The following is an 18,560-nucleotide window of genomic DNA, read 5'->3' as shown; positions in this document are numbered from 1 at the left end:
TGCACAGCCAACACAACCAACTTCTTCATATTTGTTTCGGTGGTGAGCACTTCCTCACTGTTAACCGAAACTGCACAGCTGACTGAGACACATGCTACGTCAAATTGTCACTGTATGGTATTTCACATTTACATGTGGTCACCCAGTGGGACCAGCGGTCCGAATCAAAACACCTCAGTGATCTGAAGGCATGAAGAGATCAGCTGTTTACCCAGCTCTCCAGGTCCTGATAGACTCTATTGGCTGGTAAACTGGGGTATTTCACACAGATTTGACACAGCCTCTCTCTCCAGTCAGTGTAGGTTTTTATTCTGTGAGTGTGATGCCACTGGAAGTACCTCTCATAGGCCTGCCTGTCTAGAGCTACACGCTTCAGATAAGCAGCCAGATCCGCCGTGCTCTTGAAATCATCCACATGGATAAAGGAACCAGGGGGGGCCAGGGCCTCGTAGGTCGCCCTGCTGGGGCCAATAACTATCGGCACAGCCCCTGCTTGGAATGCATTCCTCCAGAGCTTTTCACTGATGTAGTCCTTTGCCTGAGAGTTCTCAAAAGACAGGTAAAAAATACAATTTGCAATTGTGGGCAACAGCTTCTTATTTGACAGAGGTTTCTTGCTCCACTTGCCATACACCTGTATTGGGATATACTTCTTCAGACTTTGATAAACAACAGCCCGAGCTTGGTGAGGCCGGTATCTGCTGACCACCCAGCCGACGAGGCAGGAGCGATTTGAAGCAGCCTTGAAACCGAGCTCATCATCTCCCAACATGGTCTTTCCATAAGGGACGGATATGTCTGCGTCACGCCTGTAGCTCATCGTCAAATTGAAGAGGCCGTTGAGCTGCGCGAGGTTTGCATTGTTGACCGGAGGCTCCATGGACAACCACACCCAGTGTTGAGAAGCCGGGCGATCTCGGTGCAGGACAGAAGACTGACCTTTTCCCAGCTCCTGGTGGTGGAAGACGACCACATCAGCAGTGGAGAAGGCAGATGTGTTATCAGTGAGGAAACAGCGACTGATGTTGTACATCTCGAGGCATTTGTCTCCATCGAGCCTGTAGGAGCGGCCAAATGGCCAGTGCCACAGCAGGATGCTGATGTTTCTCCGAGGAACAGCTGTATGACATTTCTGCAGATAGAGTTTCTCATTCAAGTTGCTGTAATAAAGCAGTGATGAGAGAGATATGAAGAGGAGGAGGAGGAGGAGGAGGAAGGCTCGGAATCCAGATAATGTCATGGCTGTCGGGCGTATTCCAGGTCAAAAGGGCACAGATCACTGGTACGGAACTCTTAGAAAGGAAGGAAGGGTAGATCAGAGTCATTGTGCACTTTCATATGTTCCCATCAGTGCAGGAACTGCAGAGGGCAAGGTGTCAACAACAAAAACATCTACTACTGCAGAAGACATTTCATTCTGTTACCTACCCAAATTATTATTTTTATCTTTAGACAACTGTTAGCCTCTTAAAATCCACCTGCCTGCATGTGGGTTAAGGTTAGGGTTTTTGATTGAATGATTGGTATGGAATAAGGGTTTGGGATACTTTTTTTTCTAATGGTGGTGTTAAACAAATGTGAGCTGGCATCAGAGATGTAACAAACACAAACAAGGTACTAATTCACTCAAATCATTAGATATTTGGAAGAAACTGAATGTCAATAAATATCACTATAGTAAAACTCTGGCATCTCATCAAATGATCATCAAATGAAATCTACACTGCTGTCTGTGTCTTCCTCCAAGTGTACAGTAAGATCTTAAAATATGCTTCTGCTGGAACAGTTTTCGAATCTTCAAATAAGCAAAGCAAAGCTCAAATAATTATCTGCATGTTTTTAGAATAGTGAGTCACTTTCTGATGAGCAATTTCAAACCTTGTGTGGTTGATGATAAGGCATCCTGTAAATTGAAACTGGCAGAAAGAGGATTTGTAAAGATGGTGCACCCTGATAGCTTGGTACACCACAAACTCAATCATTAATTCTTCATCATATATGTAAGACCAGAACATTAAAAAAAAGGAAAAAGGAAATACAGAATAACAAATAAAATCCCTGTAAAACCAGATTTTTACATATTTTCCATTACCCCGACAACACATGCAGCAGCATTTTATAAACGATCTGTAATTAGCTGAATTATATCTGTAGTAAATCTTAGACATCAGCAGGTGGAATTGAATTAAATAAATGAGGTTGGCAGAGTTGTTCGAACTTACCTGCTGACACGGCATCAGGCCGTCTGCTGCCCACAGAGCTTCGCCCTACTCAACACATCGTAGAATATAAATGAAATCCTGCCCTCACAATGTTGACTCATCTCATGCTTGACACTTCATACTCCCACACACACAAACACACACACACACAGCTTCTCGGTGGCAGGGTGTGACGGTTGTTGTACAACGTACTCGGTGGTCAGCAGAAATATGAGAGTAGAAATGCAGTCATTTTTAAATAAAGCTGTTTTGAAGTTTGCTTTTTTATCTTCATACAAAGGGTATGAAGAAAGAGTTTGGGTGTGTTTACTTTCATATTTAGCTGGGCTAGGGTTAGAGAGTGGTAAAACCCATGCCCATCACCACAGACTGCCACCGCACCGCTCCGTTTCACATAAATTCATTTACTTGTTAAACTGCTCATGCATATACTATTTGCAGAATAAAAACAGCCAGCAGCAAGTGGCATTTCAAAACATTAACCTTGTTGATTTCCGATTTTTTAACCACAAGCTGGTCTTCCTCTTCCTGTTCTTGCAGCTCTACAGAGGATACGGGCACAGGGTTACACAACGATCACATCCTAACCGTTTTAAAAAGCGTTTTCCCTCCCAGCCTCCCACATCTCGTCTGTTTTTTTAAGGCATAACCTTTTACAGTTAGATTTACTCCAATTTCGTGCTCTAACTCACATTAATAATTACATTTATTTTGTATGATTCTGAACTAAAAGTTATCCATACAGGGCTCAGTAGAACGGGTCGTCCTTCAATCAGAGGATCGGCGGTTCGATCCCCGGCTCCACTAGTCCACGTCAATGTGTCCTTGGGCAAGACACTTAACCCCAAATTGCTCTCATAAACTGTGCCTGCGGTGTGTGAATGTGTGTGAATAGTCCTAATGAGCAGGTGGTACCTTGCATGGTGGCCATCAGTGTATGAATGGGTATGAATGGGTAAATGACATGAAGTGTAAAAGTGCTTTGAGTGGTCGAGAGACTGAAAAAGCGCCGTAAAAGTACAGTCCATTTACCATTTATATACTGTCATAATCTGGCTTCTCGACCATGACACATATGGTTATGGACACAATGGATTACGAAGAATTAAATCCATTTATTTTGATGAAGTATACAGCTAAATAAATAACTACAAATATAGTGTGTTTCCATGGCATGAATGAGCATAATAAAGTCTACGGTGTTGTTATGCTCAAGGAAAACAAACAAAGGCAAAGGTGTGCAGACTTCGGATGGGCACTTTGCGGTTGATATTATCCACATCATGTACTTGTTTTTAGCTTTACATTTTGGGAGCCAACTAAGGCCATGTCCACACTTCTACGTTTCCATTTGAAAACGCATATGTTCTGCTACGTTTAAACTGAGCGTCCACTTTACGCCGGAGTTCTCGAGCACCGAAAACGGATACGTTTGGAAACGCTCCCGAGGATGGATAAGTTCGAAAACTCCGGAGTTGTTTTGTTGTGTGGATGGCGAAAACGCATAAGTTTGGAAACAATCACGTGTTCGCTACTTGATTAGTTCTTAGCAGTCACGACGCGTCCTTCCCTGATTTGCCCCTATCCCGTGACCCTTCCCAAATCCCAAACAACAGCCTCGATTATGGATCGACTACCAGGTTATCTATTATCAGAATCATTATAACTGTATTATAACTGCTACTGTGTAAAAGGAATACTGCTGTTAAAAAGAACCTTATTTGTTTAAAGTGTTTGCAAATCAAATGTTATTGCACTTTTGTTCATATAGCAGTACTTTTTAAAAAAAAAGTGCGCAATACACTACTTTTTGCAAACACTTTAAACAAATCAGGTTCGGCAGCGGTTTGAGAACCACTGACTTATACAATCGTAATCCCCGCAGTGGATATGAGAAGTGGTTTAGAGATGGCCAGCAATATGTTTGTGAATGTGTGACGAATCTATAGACAGAGGCAGAAAACAGCTGCTGCACACAGAAGGGAAACCAGTAGGTTTGAAAACCAGTAGGGACGTAACACCGGTCCCGCTAGCAACACCTCACATCACCGAAATCGTCGGAGCTGATTTTTAAATCGGCTGAATCTTGACAAACCGACTACAGATTTGATGCTTAATTAAACAACTAACTTCTCGCCAAAAAACATCCTAAAATTAATTTCTGTGTCTTAACAACAGTAGTGTTTCGAAAGTTTCAACTTCCAGTTGTGTGATTTCTCCTCCATCATTGTTTCCTGTTGCTGGTGCAAAATGCATTCTGGGATATTTGGCTGTCCCAAGTACAGACAAGTCACCTCCGATGCATCCCCGGTAAAATGGGCGGAGCCACATCCGGGCATTTGGACCGTGCTTGGCTCGATGTGAACTTTGAATTGGAACAGTACTTGGGCTGAGGCTGATGACGTTTCACAAGTCCACGAGTTCACAAGTACAGAGAAGTACGAGTATTGAGAAAGGCTCGTCTCCTCAGCTGGACTACATGTGTTATTTAGAGACACCAGCGTTGAACAAGCTGCTCATGTGTCGTTCGGCTCATTCAAACATGTTCTCTGTTATTGTTTGTTTATTTTTCATTATTTAGCAAATTTGACCACTGTGACCTTTGACCCCTAAATGCATCAGCAGCTTATCATGTAAATATGGACAGCTATTTTTGCACTAATACTATCATTCTCATATTTCTATCATAATGTGTAGAGCTCGTTTTTAAAATACTAAAGCTTCCAAACAAAGTGCAGATTACAGACTTTTATGTCCGTGGCTAAGCGTAGAGCAGCGCCGTCTTTCAATCAGAGGGTCGATCCCCGGCTCAGGCTCACACACTGCGTGCACGAGTTAGATGATATTTCATGCGTTGACCAGCAGCGTAGCAAGATCATGTTGCCAGGTCTTAAGCCTCAAATGTTTTGAGTGTACCTCCGATACAATCATAAATGTAAACCTGTTAAGATCATTAAGGAAATGAATGTGTGTGAATGCGCTTCAGTGTTTGTAACGTAACAGACTAGTTTACTGGGATGGGGTTCAACTCCCTGCAGTGTCCTGCTGATTGTATTTGGACTTACACGAAAGTTAACAAAACAGTAGTGTCATTTGCTTTTACTTGAACACTTTAATTTAACACTGTTTTCATTTGAAGCTCTCTTTAGATTTTAGTGTGAAGCATTCATTGTAACATTTAACCTGATTCTCATGTAGAAGCTCTGGACAGATCATTTATACTAATGCCCACTGACATGGATTGAGAATTACTGTTATCCAGTGGCGGGCCGTGCATTTTATACCTGGGCCTTCTGTGCTGTCCTACTACAGTTGAATTACCTCCTAATAACCTCATTATGACGCATCAATCCAGCAAACCTGAGGCGGATCCACGCATTCCACCACACAAGAGCACAAGCAATTCAAATACTATTCATGAAAACGACACGATAGACAAATGAACAGTAGTAACGTTACTATGTAAAAAAACTGACGCAGTTTGTGACTTACCGAAACTTAAAGAGTTTAATCCCAGTACATCGTTTCAGTTCCAGTAAGAAGTCCTTCTCGATTCATGGAGCCAGTGAGCCTCCCCAGTTGTATTTCACCGGTCTGCTGCGGCAGGTTCGCAGCGGGGCCGGGATCCCACCTCCACTGGTGCACCCGCCGGCCGGCGCTGACCGCACGTCGGGCCGCGGTTGTGGAGATGTTTCCCTGCAAACGTGTTCGTTGAGTTGTAGATCCACTCGAGTCTCTCCAAAAGTTTTCAAATGCTATGGTGTCCTCAGGTTAGCATAGCATAGCCCCAAACCCAGCCATAAAATATGCAACGCTTCTCCGACGCTGTCAGCAAGAAATACCATTCATACAAATCATTTTCCTGCTGAGTCAGGGCTGCCAGCTGTGGCTTTGACTGACCATTTCTCACGAAACAAAGCTAGGTAAAAAAATCAATAAACTACACCAAGCAAAACTAAAATTTTTTTATAATTTCTTCAATATCTTTCAATTAGAACTCTTACTCCTCCAACTAAGCTCATAGCAAGTTAAGTTTCATTTCACAATAGTCACGTGCTCGACCAATCACAGCACGCACTGCACCTCACTGCAGCGCTGCTCCTGAAAACTGAGCTGTGTGTTAATGCTGACATAGTTGTAGGCCAGTAAGCTGCTCTGGCGCATCAAAGAATACGCCCAACATGTCAAACTAAAGATCTGATTGGTTGAACACTGACAATCAACCATATCGTCCCCATTCACTTAAACTGCACATGGATTCACTGGTGAGTCTGCAGGCCTGGGGCCTCTCTTCTACCTAGAGACACAGAGGTGAAATCTGATTGGATGAAAGCTCTACTTAAAACAAGCTGCACTGAAGCAGAGCAACTGAGGAACACAGTAGCTGTGCAATGAGAAAATAAGATAATGGGAAAAATATTTTTATAAATTATAATACATGTGTATTTAAGAAACATTATTAAATTATAAAATAGCTATAACTTTGTGATTCTGTTTAGGCCAGCAGAGAAGGCCTTGCAGGCCCTGACGGCCCACCACTGAGTTACACCTTCTACTACTACTAGTACAAGTATAATACCAGCACAAGTACCATGACAGGTGGAACCCATGTTAAGATGTTATTTCAAACACAGTAATGCAATGAGCTTATTAATAACTAACTTTTCTTTATTGAAATCTTACATTCCTGCTTTCTCCAAAACGTATAACAAACAGATATGACTTTGTAATTGCACACCAAACCACGATGCATACATCAGTTCAGGAAAACAGTCGAACAAGCATGAATTCCATTAATTAAAAATTTGTGTAGTAAAAATATATATTGACATGGTGGGAAGATTTGTTAATTTGCTTTTGAATAAGAATCAGAAATGAAATTCATCACATTAAAAGACAATTGTTTATGGCCCACCTTAAGGGGACCGAGCCATCAGCTATTTACACTTTCCTCGTAACACCCACAATGACAAAGGTCTATAATAAGAACAAAAAGTACCGAAAAACAAATGTGTCTCTTTCCTTTCATGATGGGTCAGAGGTGGAGGTTCATGGCCGGCGGTCGTATTCGCTGATCTTTCTTTTGATGTGTGACAGTTTGGACCGGAGATATTTACACCTCTTCTTCTTAATCTGGTAGTTTGGGGACTGCAAAACAATTCAATGTTATTCACCAAACCCCTTCTCTATTTTCAGAGGACTGTTTGGAACAACACTGCATTTACTGCAAACTTCTTACCTTCTTGAGATTATTTAGTCTGGTGTATTCGTCCATGGCATCCTGAGAGTAGAAAGATAGTGGTCAATGGCTACGCTGAAGCACCATTCCAAATTCACACTCAAATTTCATTCACACTCTAAAACCATGACCCTCATTTTTGGTGCAAAACGTCTAATCGCCATCACAATCAGAGTTGTCTGAATTTGGCAATGGCATATATAACTTTATATGCCAACATTCACTGTTATTGTATTTTCAGGAACATTAGGGGAAATTCGGTTTAAATGACAATGAATCAAACGCACATCAGCATATGGCAAATGGTAATTGTATTGCATTTATTCAGCGACTTTCATTCTTCAATCTACCGACCACTCAAAGCGCTTCACACTACATATCAACATTGACCAATTCACACCCATTCATACGCTGATGGCAGGGCCTTCGGGAGCAATTTAGGGTTCAGTATCTTGCCCGCGGACCCATCTACATGCGGACTGGAGGAGCCGGGGATTGAACCACAGATCTTACAATTAATGGACGACCCGCTTTACCTCTTCAGCCTTATATCAGTCATATAATTCTCCCGTTGCACTTTCTGCATATGAAGACACCCACATGGTCCACACATCTAGCATAAGAAACTGAGACTAAATGTAGGCTAATGCTGAGCTTAGCTTTAACAAATCAAATGGTGAAGGTAGCTAAGAAGGCTAACTTTTTGTCTGTAGTCCTAGATAAATATTTAAAACTCATAACCAGGGAATTAGGAATCATTTTCCTATCTATGTTCTCATTACTTGACCACTTTCTTATCTTTATCTTAACATATTTCTATTTGTAATCATAAGCACACATTGTAGAGGAGTCCTTTGAAGAAGCGCAGACTGACTCAAACTGGCCCTGCCACACTCACCAGGAACTGTGGACTGCCCTCGGGGTGCTGGTCCAGCTCTCTGCCCAGGTCAGCCAGGTCCTGGTTTATGCTGTCCAGCTCAGCCTGCAGGCTCTTGTACTCCTGGTGTTCCTGGTCAAATTCACGTTTGTAGTTCAGACGCTCTTGCTCATCCACAATGGAAGGAAACAAACTGCAGAGGAGCACAGAATGAAATGTGGTTAATGTATTATGTGACAACTAGCCATTACTAGCAATAGCCTCTATTAGATACATGTGGTTAGTGTACACAGAAGATGGAGTTTTGGTAAAGAAATGCACACCAACTCCCATCAAAAACCGTTGCAACAAAAAAGAAGCTTAATGCAGCTTTTTCATAATCATAATTGGCGATCACATCCCCTCACATCCACTCACACATGAAAGTCGTTCTCCTCCAGGTCGTCTCCAGACTCTACACCAGGGTCATAGTCCTTCAGCCTGGGCTTCAGGCCTCCCACAGAACTGCTGATGTCTGAGTCTCTGCAAAAGGAATGATTGATTTACACATTTTGTCGCAGCCTTTGTCGACTACCATTTATTTCACCTCCATTACAGCGTTGTTTAGTGTTTTATCTGCATCTCTGTGAAGTCTCAACATCTGAATTGATGCGCTACATTAACAGACATTTTGCATCATTATTTGAACATTGCATATATATTTTTATACAATGTCTTTGGCACTTACCTAAGTCAGTACTGTATACATTCCATCTCTGTATTTTAAACATTGCACAGCTCTTTTCACTTCACTTCAATTTTCTATTGACTTTGCTTACTTTGTATAGTTTGACTGTTTTGCCTTTCATACGAATGACATTTATATATTTTTTGTGTGCGGACCCCTTTTTCCACATGCAGCAATGTACTTTAATCAAAGTGATTGTTCTGATGGTGCATAGTAGAGCATTAGTGACACCTGTACTGCTATACAAGCCCCTCAGTGGCTTGTAGGTTTCTTCTTTTCCTCAAAGCAAGTCATTACAACACCGTTAATAAAAGGCCAGAATTTCTTTTTCTAAATGTATGTTCCATAAACATGAGAGTGGAAGTATTTAGACAGCAACACATTATTGTCTTGTTAAAGCTATGTACATAAGATGGCGTATTAGGGCCATTGTATAGATAAAAACATGACTAAGTAGTCAGTAGTCAGTAGTCGGTAGTTTCATGATAAGAGAAAACTAAAGTGCAAACAGTGTTCTGATGAGAAGGACGGCTTCTGAGTGAGGTGAAAGAGCTGAAGGATGAATACACATCTTCTGAAATGTTGTTTCTGTCTTTTATGAACATAAACAACCAAACAAAAAAATAAAAGACAGAGTTGAACATCTGCTCTCTATTACTAAACAAATGTATGTTTCTTTAATTTTTCACTTAAATACAATGACAGCTGCAAACGTGTAACATGTTTTTAACTGTACAACCACAACTCAGTGATGACAACCTCTTGAATTGGTCACTGAAACTTTGCAGACGTGCTCTCTTGCATCACAAAGTGACAAATCTGCACACCTTGACTTTTGCGATGTACAAAACGTATTTGTATTTGTGGATGGGAGAGAGCAGAGTGGGAGGTTGGGGGATGAACCAATTAGAAATCTGAAGACGAAACGCTCTTTTGTTCTGCTGTCCCCTATGTGCTGGTCTTTGTCTGCGAAGTTAGATCTGCTATGAACACAGCCAGCCGACTCTCATAGATGGTATAGATTAGTACTGTGATTAAGGTATAAGATAGATAGATAGATAGATACTTTATTCATCTCCAGGGGGAAATTTGTTAAGAAATGCCCGTTAACGAAACCTCACAAGCTTATAACGTGTAATAGCAGGAAAGTAAGCTGCTGCTTGAATTGATCCACGAAACACGATTCTAGGTCAGTAAAAAGTAAGTAATAATAATAATAATAATAATAATAAAGATAATAATACAGTGGTAGCAACAAATAATAAGAGTAGGAGGCAAATTTGACAGGGAAAAAATAAAAAATAAGTATGTCGATAATAGCTGATAAAGATACGATATAGACATAATAATATAATTCACAGTGTAAAGTACATAACAGAGTGATGGCCATCCTATTTATCTGGACCTATCCTTAGTATCGTATTCATATGAAAAATGGACATCTTGTTTTACTCTGACCCATTTCATTCTTTTGTTATTCATCAATGGGCATTGTCCCTTCATACCCGCTCAGGATATTCTACCTTAGAAAAAGCTCAGAGCAGACCGAGTTCACAAAAACACAGTAAACTCATTGGGCTTCATTTCAAGAGGAGGTGCACCTTAGGATGCTTAGCTTACCCTGGCAGGTAAAGAGGCTTGTTGTGGTCCAGCTGGTCCACATAGTCTCTGGACCCTCTCACTATGGGATTAGGGTCATTCACCAGCGCCTCTGGGTCACCATACACATTGTTCACCTGAAACAACAGAAAAGGTCATTCGAGCTCATTCGAGTTTGACAGAAAACATGTCACTGTAGAGATAGAGATAGTTCCAAGCTTAGTTTTGATCAAACTTCATACAACTTGAATTCTTAAAAGGACACCGATGAAGATCAGTTAAATAGTGATGTAGTCATGAGCCTGTGAAAATAGGTGGATGTGTGCTCCTGTAGCTCAGGAAGAGCTTTGTCTCAGAAGATACGCCTGGTGATGTCATCAGAGCTTGGGCAAGGAGTGAGCATGTGTAACAGAGTTCAAAATGTACTTTATTATTTCGTATTTACGATTTGTAATAGTTGGATTTTGTTTGTCATTTAACGATTGTGTCGAGTATGTAAATTTGATCTTAATGAGTTATTTTTATTTAGCGTTATTTTATTTATTTATTAACGTCTCACCTTTTTTGCACCTCCTAAGTTTCCGTATGCTGTCTTTCCCCTCACAGTGGGCGTTTCGTATTGCTGAGGGTAAGAATGTTGATGCACTGTTTTGTGGGTTTCTTCGGGAATGAAACTGTTTACGCACTATAGAAACTGCTAAGCTGATCACATTATCTCGCTGTTACGTGCCTTTTTGACTGTTAAAGTATAGGTTTTGTGGCTGTTTCGTTTAGCCTTTTTGGCGCCTTTGCTTTGACGTCAGGCTGCCCTGTCATGTAAAGAAAAGGCGTAGCGGCGCAGAGAGTTCGGCGGTCGTTCCCGGTGTAAATGATGTTGTTTTGCATGTTTAGGAGCAAAAGTGCAGAGTGAGACCAGACGTCAATGTGTGTGTTGTACTGTTTTCTGCAGGTATGTATTTTCCTTTGTTTAATGTAATAGTTTTCGCGGGTTCTGTTAGGTCACTCCACACCATGCACCTGTTTATTTTGTCCACTTGATGTCGCTGTTGCTGACTATGGTGTTTTGTATCGCTCGGGGAGCAGAGGTGCAGAGTGAGACCAGACGTCAATGTGTGTGTGTTGTACTGTTATCTGCAGCAAATAAATGCTGGAAAAGCATCCCCTGAGTTGTGTCCTTCAATGCCCATTCCAAGTCGGTTACACATGTATGGAGATTCTAATGAACAGGGTCTAACTATCTAGTGCATTATGGGAAGTGTATCCAGTGTTTTTGGAGCTTGGGATAAATGTCCGGATGTCTAAGCTTCAGCTTCTTCAATTTTGACCACTTTTATTTTTAACTGCCTCTCACAACTTAATCAAAGTGCAATATACACCACCAAAGTAATATATTTAACATCCATGTTATTATAGGGGAAATATATTATTGTTCGACTTTTTCAACATGTCACAACCTGACACTTTGAAAGACTTTAATTACTTTACACTTTGTCGTGTCAAGTGAACATATTTAGTGTATGTATGTACATGCAAAACCTGCATTCTTGAATTTGACTGTGGCTTTATTATAACTATTATTTATATAATAGTTATAACAACACACCCGTTTTAGATTTTAAAAACTCTGGGCTTTTTGTTTTGTTCTTTCGTTTTGCTTGATTTCAGCAATTGTTGCAACGAAGCCCATTGTTAGAATCCATTTCCTCATACAGAAGTTTGCTTTGCCCGAGGCTCCTCTCATACCTGCTCTAGCACCTTGTGCTCTCCACAGGATAAACACTGTGGTTGTGTGCAGCATTCACCAGGACCAACCAGTTCCTCTACTTCACGCTGCATGCTTGAATATCACCGATACCATCACTACCATCAGCAGGAAGCCTGAGACGACGTCTCTCAGTCACTACAACTGCTGAAATGTCACGTCTGAATGCTTTGCTGGGAAAGTTCTCACACCTGGAATGATAACTATGCAGGTATAGAATTGTTTTCAGGTTAACACTTTCATTTGTGTCACTGTCCTCAAAACACAAACATTAGTCTTTTTTTTTTTGGAGGATTCCTATAATGAGGATGTCATTACTGGAAATATAAGAACACAGATTTGTTCTCATGTTCTTTTGTACATCTCATTATGAATTCAGTTTTGTTTAGATGTTGTTGGTTCTAATAGTTGTTGGATAACTTTTTATTTTTAGAACACATCCTCCTCACAACACAGCACGTCATCATCTAACAGACCACACCCAGAAACTACAAATGAAACCATCCCTCCCTGCCCCATGTCTCGCCTCACACACACACGCACACATTACACTCTCTTAAAGAATGTGCCACAACAAGTAGGTGAGACTCTGCCCACTTCCTTCAAGTCTCTGTGTAAGCCCTTAAAGTCTGTTTACAGATTACACAAACATCTTTGTAAAAAAGAAAAGCATTTTGCATAGTTTCTTGTCAAATCTTCACCACACTATAAAGAGACAAACAACGGCAAAGGAAAGATAAGTTCCCCATAAATGAACGCTATATGGTGTGAGTTCTATGTGATGCCCTCTGGGGGAATCCTCCAGTAACAGGTGTGGTGTAGATGTACCACACTTGTTAGCAAAGCCATGAATAATTCTGTTAATGACAGGCTTTTGTCTCGTTCAGGGGTCGGCAGCCTTTACTATCCAAAGAGCCACCAAATAAAATGTGTCTGGAGCCGCAAAAGCTATTTGATATTACAGCTTATAAAGTTTTATATATAGTTATATTATATATACAAAAACTATAGAAAACAAGAATAAAGACACTTGTTGACATTTTATTGCTATTTTCAGTGTCAGTATCACATCAAACTCCAAGATAAGAGCCGTTCCCTTTGAAAGAGTGTCCACTGTGCAAAGAATAAAATTAAAATAACCGTTATTTATTTCCACGTTATTTTTTTGTCAAAGCCTCGTCCACACGACTACGTTTCCATTTTAAACGCATTTGTTCTGCTGCGTTTACACTGAGCGTCCACACTACGCTGGAGTTTTCAAAGCACCGAAAACGGAGGAGTTTGAGAACTCCGGGGTTGCTTTATCGTGTGGACGGTGTAAACGCATACATTTGGAAAAGATCACGTGTTCACTACCTGATTGGTTCTTAGCAGTCACGACGTGTCCTTCCCTGATTCACCACGGCCCTATCCCGTGAGCCTTACCCGGAAACAGCCTTCATTACCAATCGGCTACCAGGTTAATTCAACATGGACAACTGATTGTGTTTTACGGTTTAAAACTACTATCCGTAATTAGTTGAATTGACCTAATGTACTTGGTTTAGTCTTAGTTTGATGAATAAAGGCACATTAAGTGGATCCAGGCTTTTGCTCTCACACAAAAAGTCACTCAGATGCCAAACACATACACACACACACACACTCACCCACTCCCCGACGCTGTTGTGGACACCATTATTGACAACCTTCACTTCCTCCCAGAGTATGCGATCCTGGCCCCAGCGCCTGATCTTGGTGCGAGTCCTGACTGCAAACACCAGCATGATGATGAGACCCACAAACACCAGGAAGCCCAGGACGATAGCTATGGCCTGCAAGAACAACAGGACTCCACGTCAGTGGGCCGAAATCACATCCACGAAGATAAATAGTAAATAACAGGGATGTCTGGAGGTGGGAGCTAACACACGACTCATTGGAAATGTTGCAGTAGAACACCGAATAATTTGTTGGTTAATGGTCAGCAATGTTAAAGTGAAAGTGAAAAGCAAGCGTATCCCACCTCTTGGGGCTCCACCACACAGTAATGGTAGAGGTACTGGTTGAGGAAGATGCCCTGGGCCTGGGTCTGGGTCTGGTACTGGGCACACAGTTGCTGGACCTGGCTGTACTGGACAGACCCTGTAGACTGGGCTGTTGGGTTCACCGACACCAGGTACACGATAGTAGCGATGATCATTAGAAATGCCAAGATGGCACAGATGATGATGGTTGCTAGGTAGAACTTTGGTGAGCGGGCAGTATTATGCCTCGAAACAACCAACACAAATATGATGAGCACAGCTATGAAGGTCAGGGCAGCGATGGCGATGATGAAGGCTTTGCCGGCTGCGGGATTCATTTGTGTTCCTCCGTAGCCATAGGAGCCACCAATGCCGCCACCAGAGCCGCCTCCATACGAGTTGCCATAACCGCCGCCGTACGAGCCGCCGTATGAGCCGCCGTATGAGCCGCCGGCTGCGCCACCGTATGAGCCGCCATAACCTGGCAACAAGCTAGAACCACCTCCCATACCCATGAGGCTCATGTCGTAGTCCCAGGCCAGTGTGGAGGCCACGCAGGCAAACAGAGCCACACACATGATGATGATGATGATTCCTATTATCTTCATTACTCCAGGTGGTGAAGTCCAGCGGTAGAAGTGAAGCATCTTCACTCCTTGGTAGTAGGAATAGGCTGGGTTGGACTTGAACTCACTGTGCCTGTGTCTGCTGCTATGGCTGCAGGAGAAGAGAAGAGTGGAGGTGTTAAACACAACAGACTTCATATGATGCAATTCTCAATAAGCTTTAAACATATGATATTGAAATGTCCTGAAGGCACACGTGAAAGAATTTGGACTGAGGAGACGGGGCGGCTGATCTTCAACCAGCGACTTCAGAAGTGCCTTTTATCAGAAGTGCTGGACCTGGACAGATGTTTGGATACTGAGCCATGTGGTCGACATGGCCACTTTGTTAATGAACGCTTTGTGACCTGAACCCACGCGGAACAACATGTGACAACATCAGCTCAAAAGCAATGTTAAAAAAAGCTGAGAAGCATCTTTGAATGAACAACGCATTGAAAAACATCTGCTGCACTTTATAAAAAGGTAAAGATGACTCATTTACATTTTAAGATTGTATGTTACCAGAAATGCACACATTCAACACTCAACCCAAGCATGTAGCGTGGTTTACAGTAAAAAGCAGAATTATAAAGAAAACAATGGAATTCATACGGTCTATTGTATTCTTGTTCCGTCTATTGTACAGAACCTTTGAGATGCTGTGTAATGTCCTTCCATCAATAAATAGTTCCAATGAACTAAATAGTTCTATAACCAAAATGTTTCCTTTTTATTTCACACTTAAACAAGGCACAACATATGACTGAAGACGGGCAGAATGATGTGCTAGAGGGAGCTGGAATGTTTGATCTTCTGATCCTCAGTCGCTAAACTCATTCGACCACACAGCATTCAAAGTGCTTCTCTAAAAGAGAAGGACGTCCCCCCAAAAGATATTTCATGCTGCAGGGTAATAGTGTTAAATATGTGGAGACCACTTGCTTACATATAAAATAAACTACAACAATACCGTAAGGCCTAAAGACTAGAGATATTTATATCAGAAAATAGTATTTCCTAGAGCACGAAGTGAGGTCATCAAATGCTTGTTTTGATATTCAATCTACTACAACAGAGGAAAAGGAAAAGCAACAAATGCTCATATGAGAAGATGGAAACGTTACATTTTTGGCACTTTGGCTTTAAAATAGACTTCAATAATTAATCAATTATCAAAATAGTTGCCAATGGATTTTCTGATAATTCATTAATGGTTGTGGCTTTATGTACCCGATCCACATCATCTCTACTCGCGACCCAGAGATCTGATGATTGGTTGTTTGGTTGTTCTTTTCAACACATTCTCACTCCTCACCAGAGCTGGGTCAGTGTGAAACTGTGACGCTCGAGGTACCCCTCTTGCATCCCTTTTGGACGTGTAAACAGATATATAGTGGCTGAGACATGAGGAGGACGGTGCAGATAAATGTAGGTCAACTTACTGTTTGCCGTCACTTGGCTTGTGCCCTGAGGATTTGTGTTTGTCGGTCGGCATACTGAAATCCAACTGGAGCTCACCCTGCTAAAAAAAGATATATATATATATAAATAAAAATCAAACAGCTACTGATGTTCGATCAACTTCCTTGTGGTGCCAGAATGCAGCGGTCATCCAATGTGATATCCATCAGATTTACCACCAAACTCAGTACAGGAGCATCTGAGGCTAATATTCAGACTTCTGTAACAAGCAACAAGTTCTCAAATATATACAGCTACCATGTGGTACCACTGAGGGGATGATGCAGGTAACTGAAAGAGATTCAGATGATCTATCAAAGACTTGACGTTGTTGTTGTGTTGTGCAGACCTTTCAGATGATTTGATTGGTTGTACTGGTACTGACTGTATTGCTTGTTTTTCCAATACAAGAGCCAATAGGACAAGTTTGGTATCGACACCAAAACAACAGTGTTTGCAAAAACTTACTTTGAAACATATAAAAATGTTTTCCTACAAAAGCCTTTTTCCTCACAAAAGAAGTGAAATTGATCAAATGTTATGTGAAACACTGTTTTATTACTATGGGCTATGGACACATTTCTGTTATTACTAAAACAGTATCCAGGTTAAAAATGGAAACCAACATGTCAACACTGTGGGGGAGTTATTCTGGTAATTATTGTTTTCATGTTACATTGTTATACTTATATGTGGAAAGATGTAAAGTACCACATGCACGTTTAATGTAGAGTGTGATTAATAGCTTGCTTCAATCAAATGTGTTCATATCTACCTTCAGCAGTGAGCTGCTGTCTGTAGGAAGAGAAGAGGAGGGCGGCTGGTTCCCTGGGCTTCAGGTTTGTTTGTGGTGAAACAGCAGCAGCAGCAGCGGGTGGAGATACTGGAGCACAGACTGAGTCTGTGTTCACAAACAGAGCAGTTGATCAGTCTCTAGTGAACTATACTATTTAATAGTTACATTCAAAATCATTTCAAGTGACAGGGAAAGAAACAAATGCTAATCAAATATCCATGATTCACATTTGAAAGAAAGCCTTTGAAAATAGCCATGTATGACGTCATCGCTGTAGAGATGAGCAAGTAAAGAAAAAGAGCTAGAACAGACTTTTGTGAAATCAGAACGCAGCGAACTGCTCAACCAAATAAGACTGTCTTCAAAAATGGCGTTACTTAACCTGCTATCTTTACACGATGCACTTGTTCTTAAAGCACTTGTTCGAGCTTAATGTGTAAATACTCAGAACAGAAGGCAACACAGTTCCTCTGGCTCTTACTACGCTCTCTATATCCGCTAATAATTGTGAAAATGACCCACCTGGTATCGTGAACGTGTGATCCTGATGAGCACAGTAGGCTGACGTGATGAATACAAACACACACTAGGCGCGCGCTACACCGCGCGCTCAGATATTACAGAGAGACGCGCCTACAGGTGTGTTGATCACGTGGGCTCCTCCCCTTACAGGAATAACCTGTCTGCTCCTCCCGGCTTACACAGGAGCACCGTCTACTCCGTTCTTTCTTTCGCTGCGGGGTATTTAAAAGCTTGGAGTTCCACTTGTGAGGGTTTTAACTAAACTGGAGACAAAGTCAAATTGGAATTAAAATCGTTTATTTTTAATTCAGCTTTGACGTTCATCAAAAGCAATGAAACAGAGCTCGTACGGCAATATTTTTGTTTCATTATCAATATCTGAATAGCCTAGATTTACATACATTCATCTTCTTCAGTATCAGAACTTTGTTTTAAAATCAATTTTAGAAAATAATTGTACAAAATTGTACAGTCAATTACTTTTGGAACTATCAGAAATCCTATTATACACTAATTAAAGTTAGTTGTTTAAAAAATAAGTTTTACTTGGTGAATGCTGATTTTGAGTGTGACAAATAATAATGAAGTCTTACTTGGTCATTCAAATGTTAAATACAAGCTAAATATGAAAAATAACTTGAGACACTAAAAGCTGCCATGCTAGTGCGGCCTGCGGCGAAACTAAATCTACAGGAAAACGTGTTGCTAAACCTGATACTGGGAAAGAAACAAAGAAACACC

General features: G+C 41.3%; 2 protein-coding genes across 2 annotated transcripts; both read right to left on the bottom strand.

Moving 5' to 3' along the window:
• Positions 1-199: 199 nt before the first annotated feature.
• Positions 200-1,240, bottom strand: LOC306696919 (alpha-(1,3)-fucosyltransferase 7; the record flags this gene model as incomplete). Its single annotated transcript, XM_079160646.1, has 1 exon — positions 200-1,240. One exon carries the CDS (start codon positions 1,238-1,240, stop codon positions 200-202), a length of 1,041 nt encoding a protein of 346 aa, XP_079016772.1.
• A 5,629-nt stretch (positions 1,241-6,869) lies between these two features.
• oclnb (occludin b) lies at positions 6,870-17,904 on the bottom strand. Its single transcript, XM_079161312.1, has 10 exons — positions 17,820-17,904; positions 17,277-17,402; positions 16,483-16,562; positions 14,432-15,149; positions 14,076-14,240; positions 10,686-10,801; positions 8,756-8,860; positions 8,360-8,531; positions 7,462-7,503; positions 6,870-7,370 (listed from the first exon to the last, which is right to left on the bottom strand). The coding sequence occupies exons 3-10, from the start codon at positions 16,533-16,535 to the stop codon at positions 7,272-7,274; spliced, it is 1,470 nt and encodes a 489-aa protein (XP_079017438.1). The 5' UTR covers positions 16,536-16,562; positions 17,277-17,402; positions 17,820-17,904; the 3' UTR covers positions 6,870-7,271.
• Between the last annotated feature and the right edge of the window lie 656 nt (positions 17,905-18,560).

Source organism: Pholis gunnellus (genome assembly GCF_910591455.1).
Source record: "Pholis gunnellus genome assembly, chromosome: 6".
Lineage (NCBI taxonomy): Eukaryota > Metazoa > Chordata > Actinopteri > Perciformes > Pholidae > Pholis > Pholis gunnellus.
The sequence above is the reverse complement of the archived record's forward strand: the minus strand, read 5'-3'. Positions and strand labels throughout refer to the sequence as shown.

Bases quoted from the DNA above. Each gene is read 5' to 3' on its own strand.
- oclnb (XM_079161312.1), bottom strand. From the start codon at position 16,535: ATGCCGACCGACAAACACAAATCCTCAGGGCACAAGCCAAGTGACGGC. The intron at 15,150-16,482 runs GTAAGTTGACCT...CTTCTCCTGCAG, and splicing joins AAGCCAAGTGACGGCAAACA to CCATAGCAGCAGACACAGGC. The intron at 7,504-8,359 runs GTGAGTGTGGCA...TTCTACTCTCAG, and splicing joins AGGGCAGTCCACAGTTCCTG to GATGCCATGGACGAATACAC.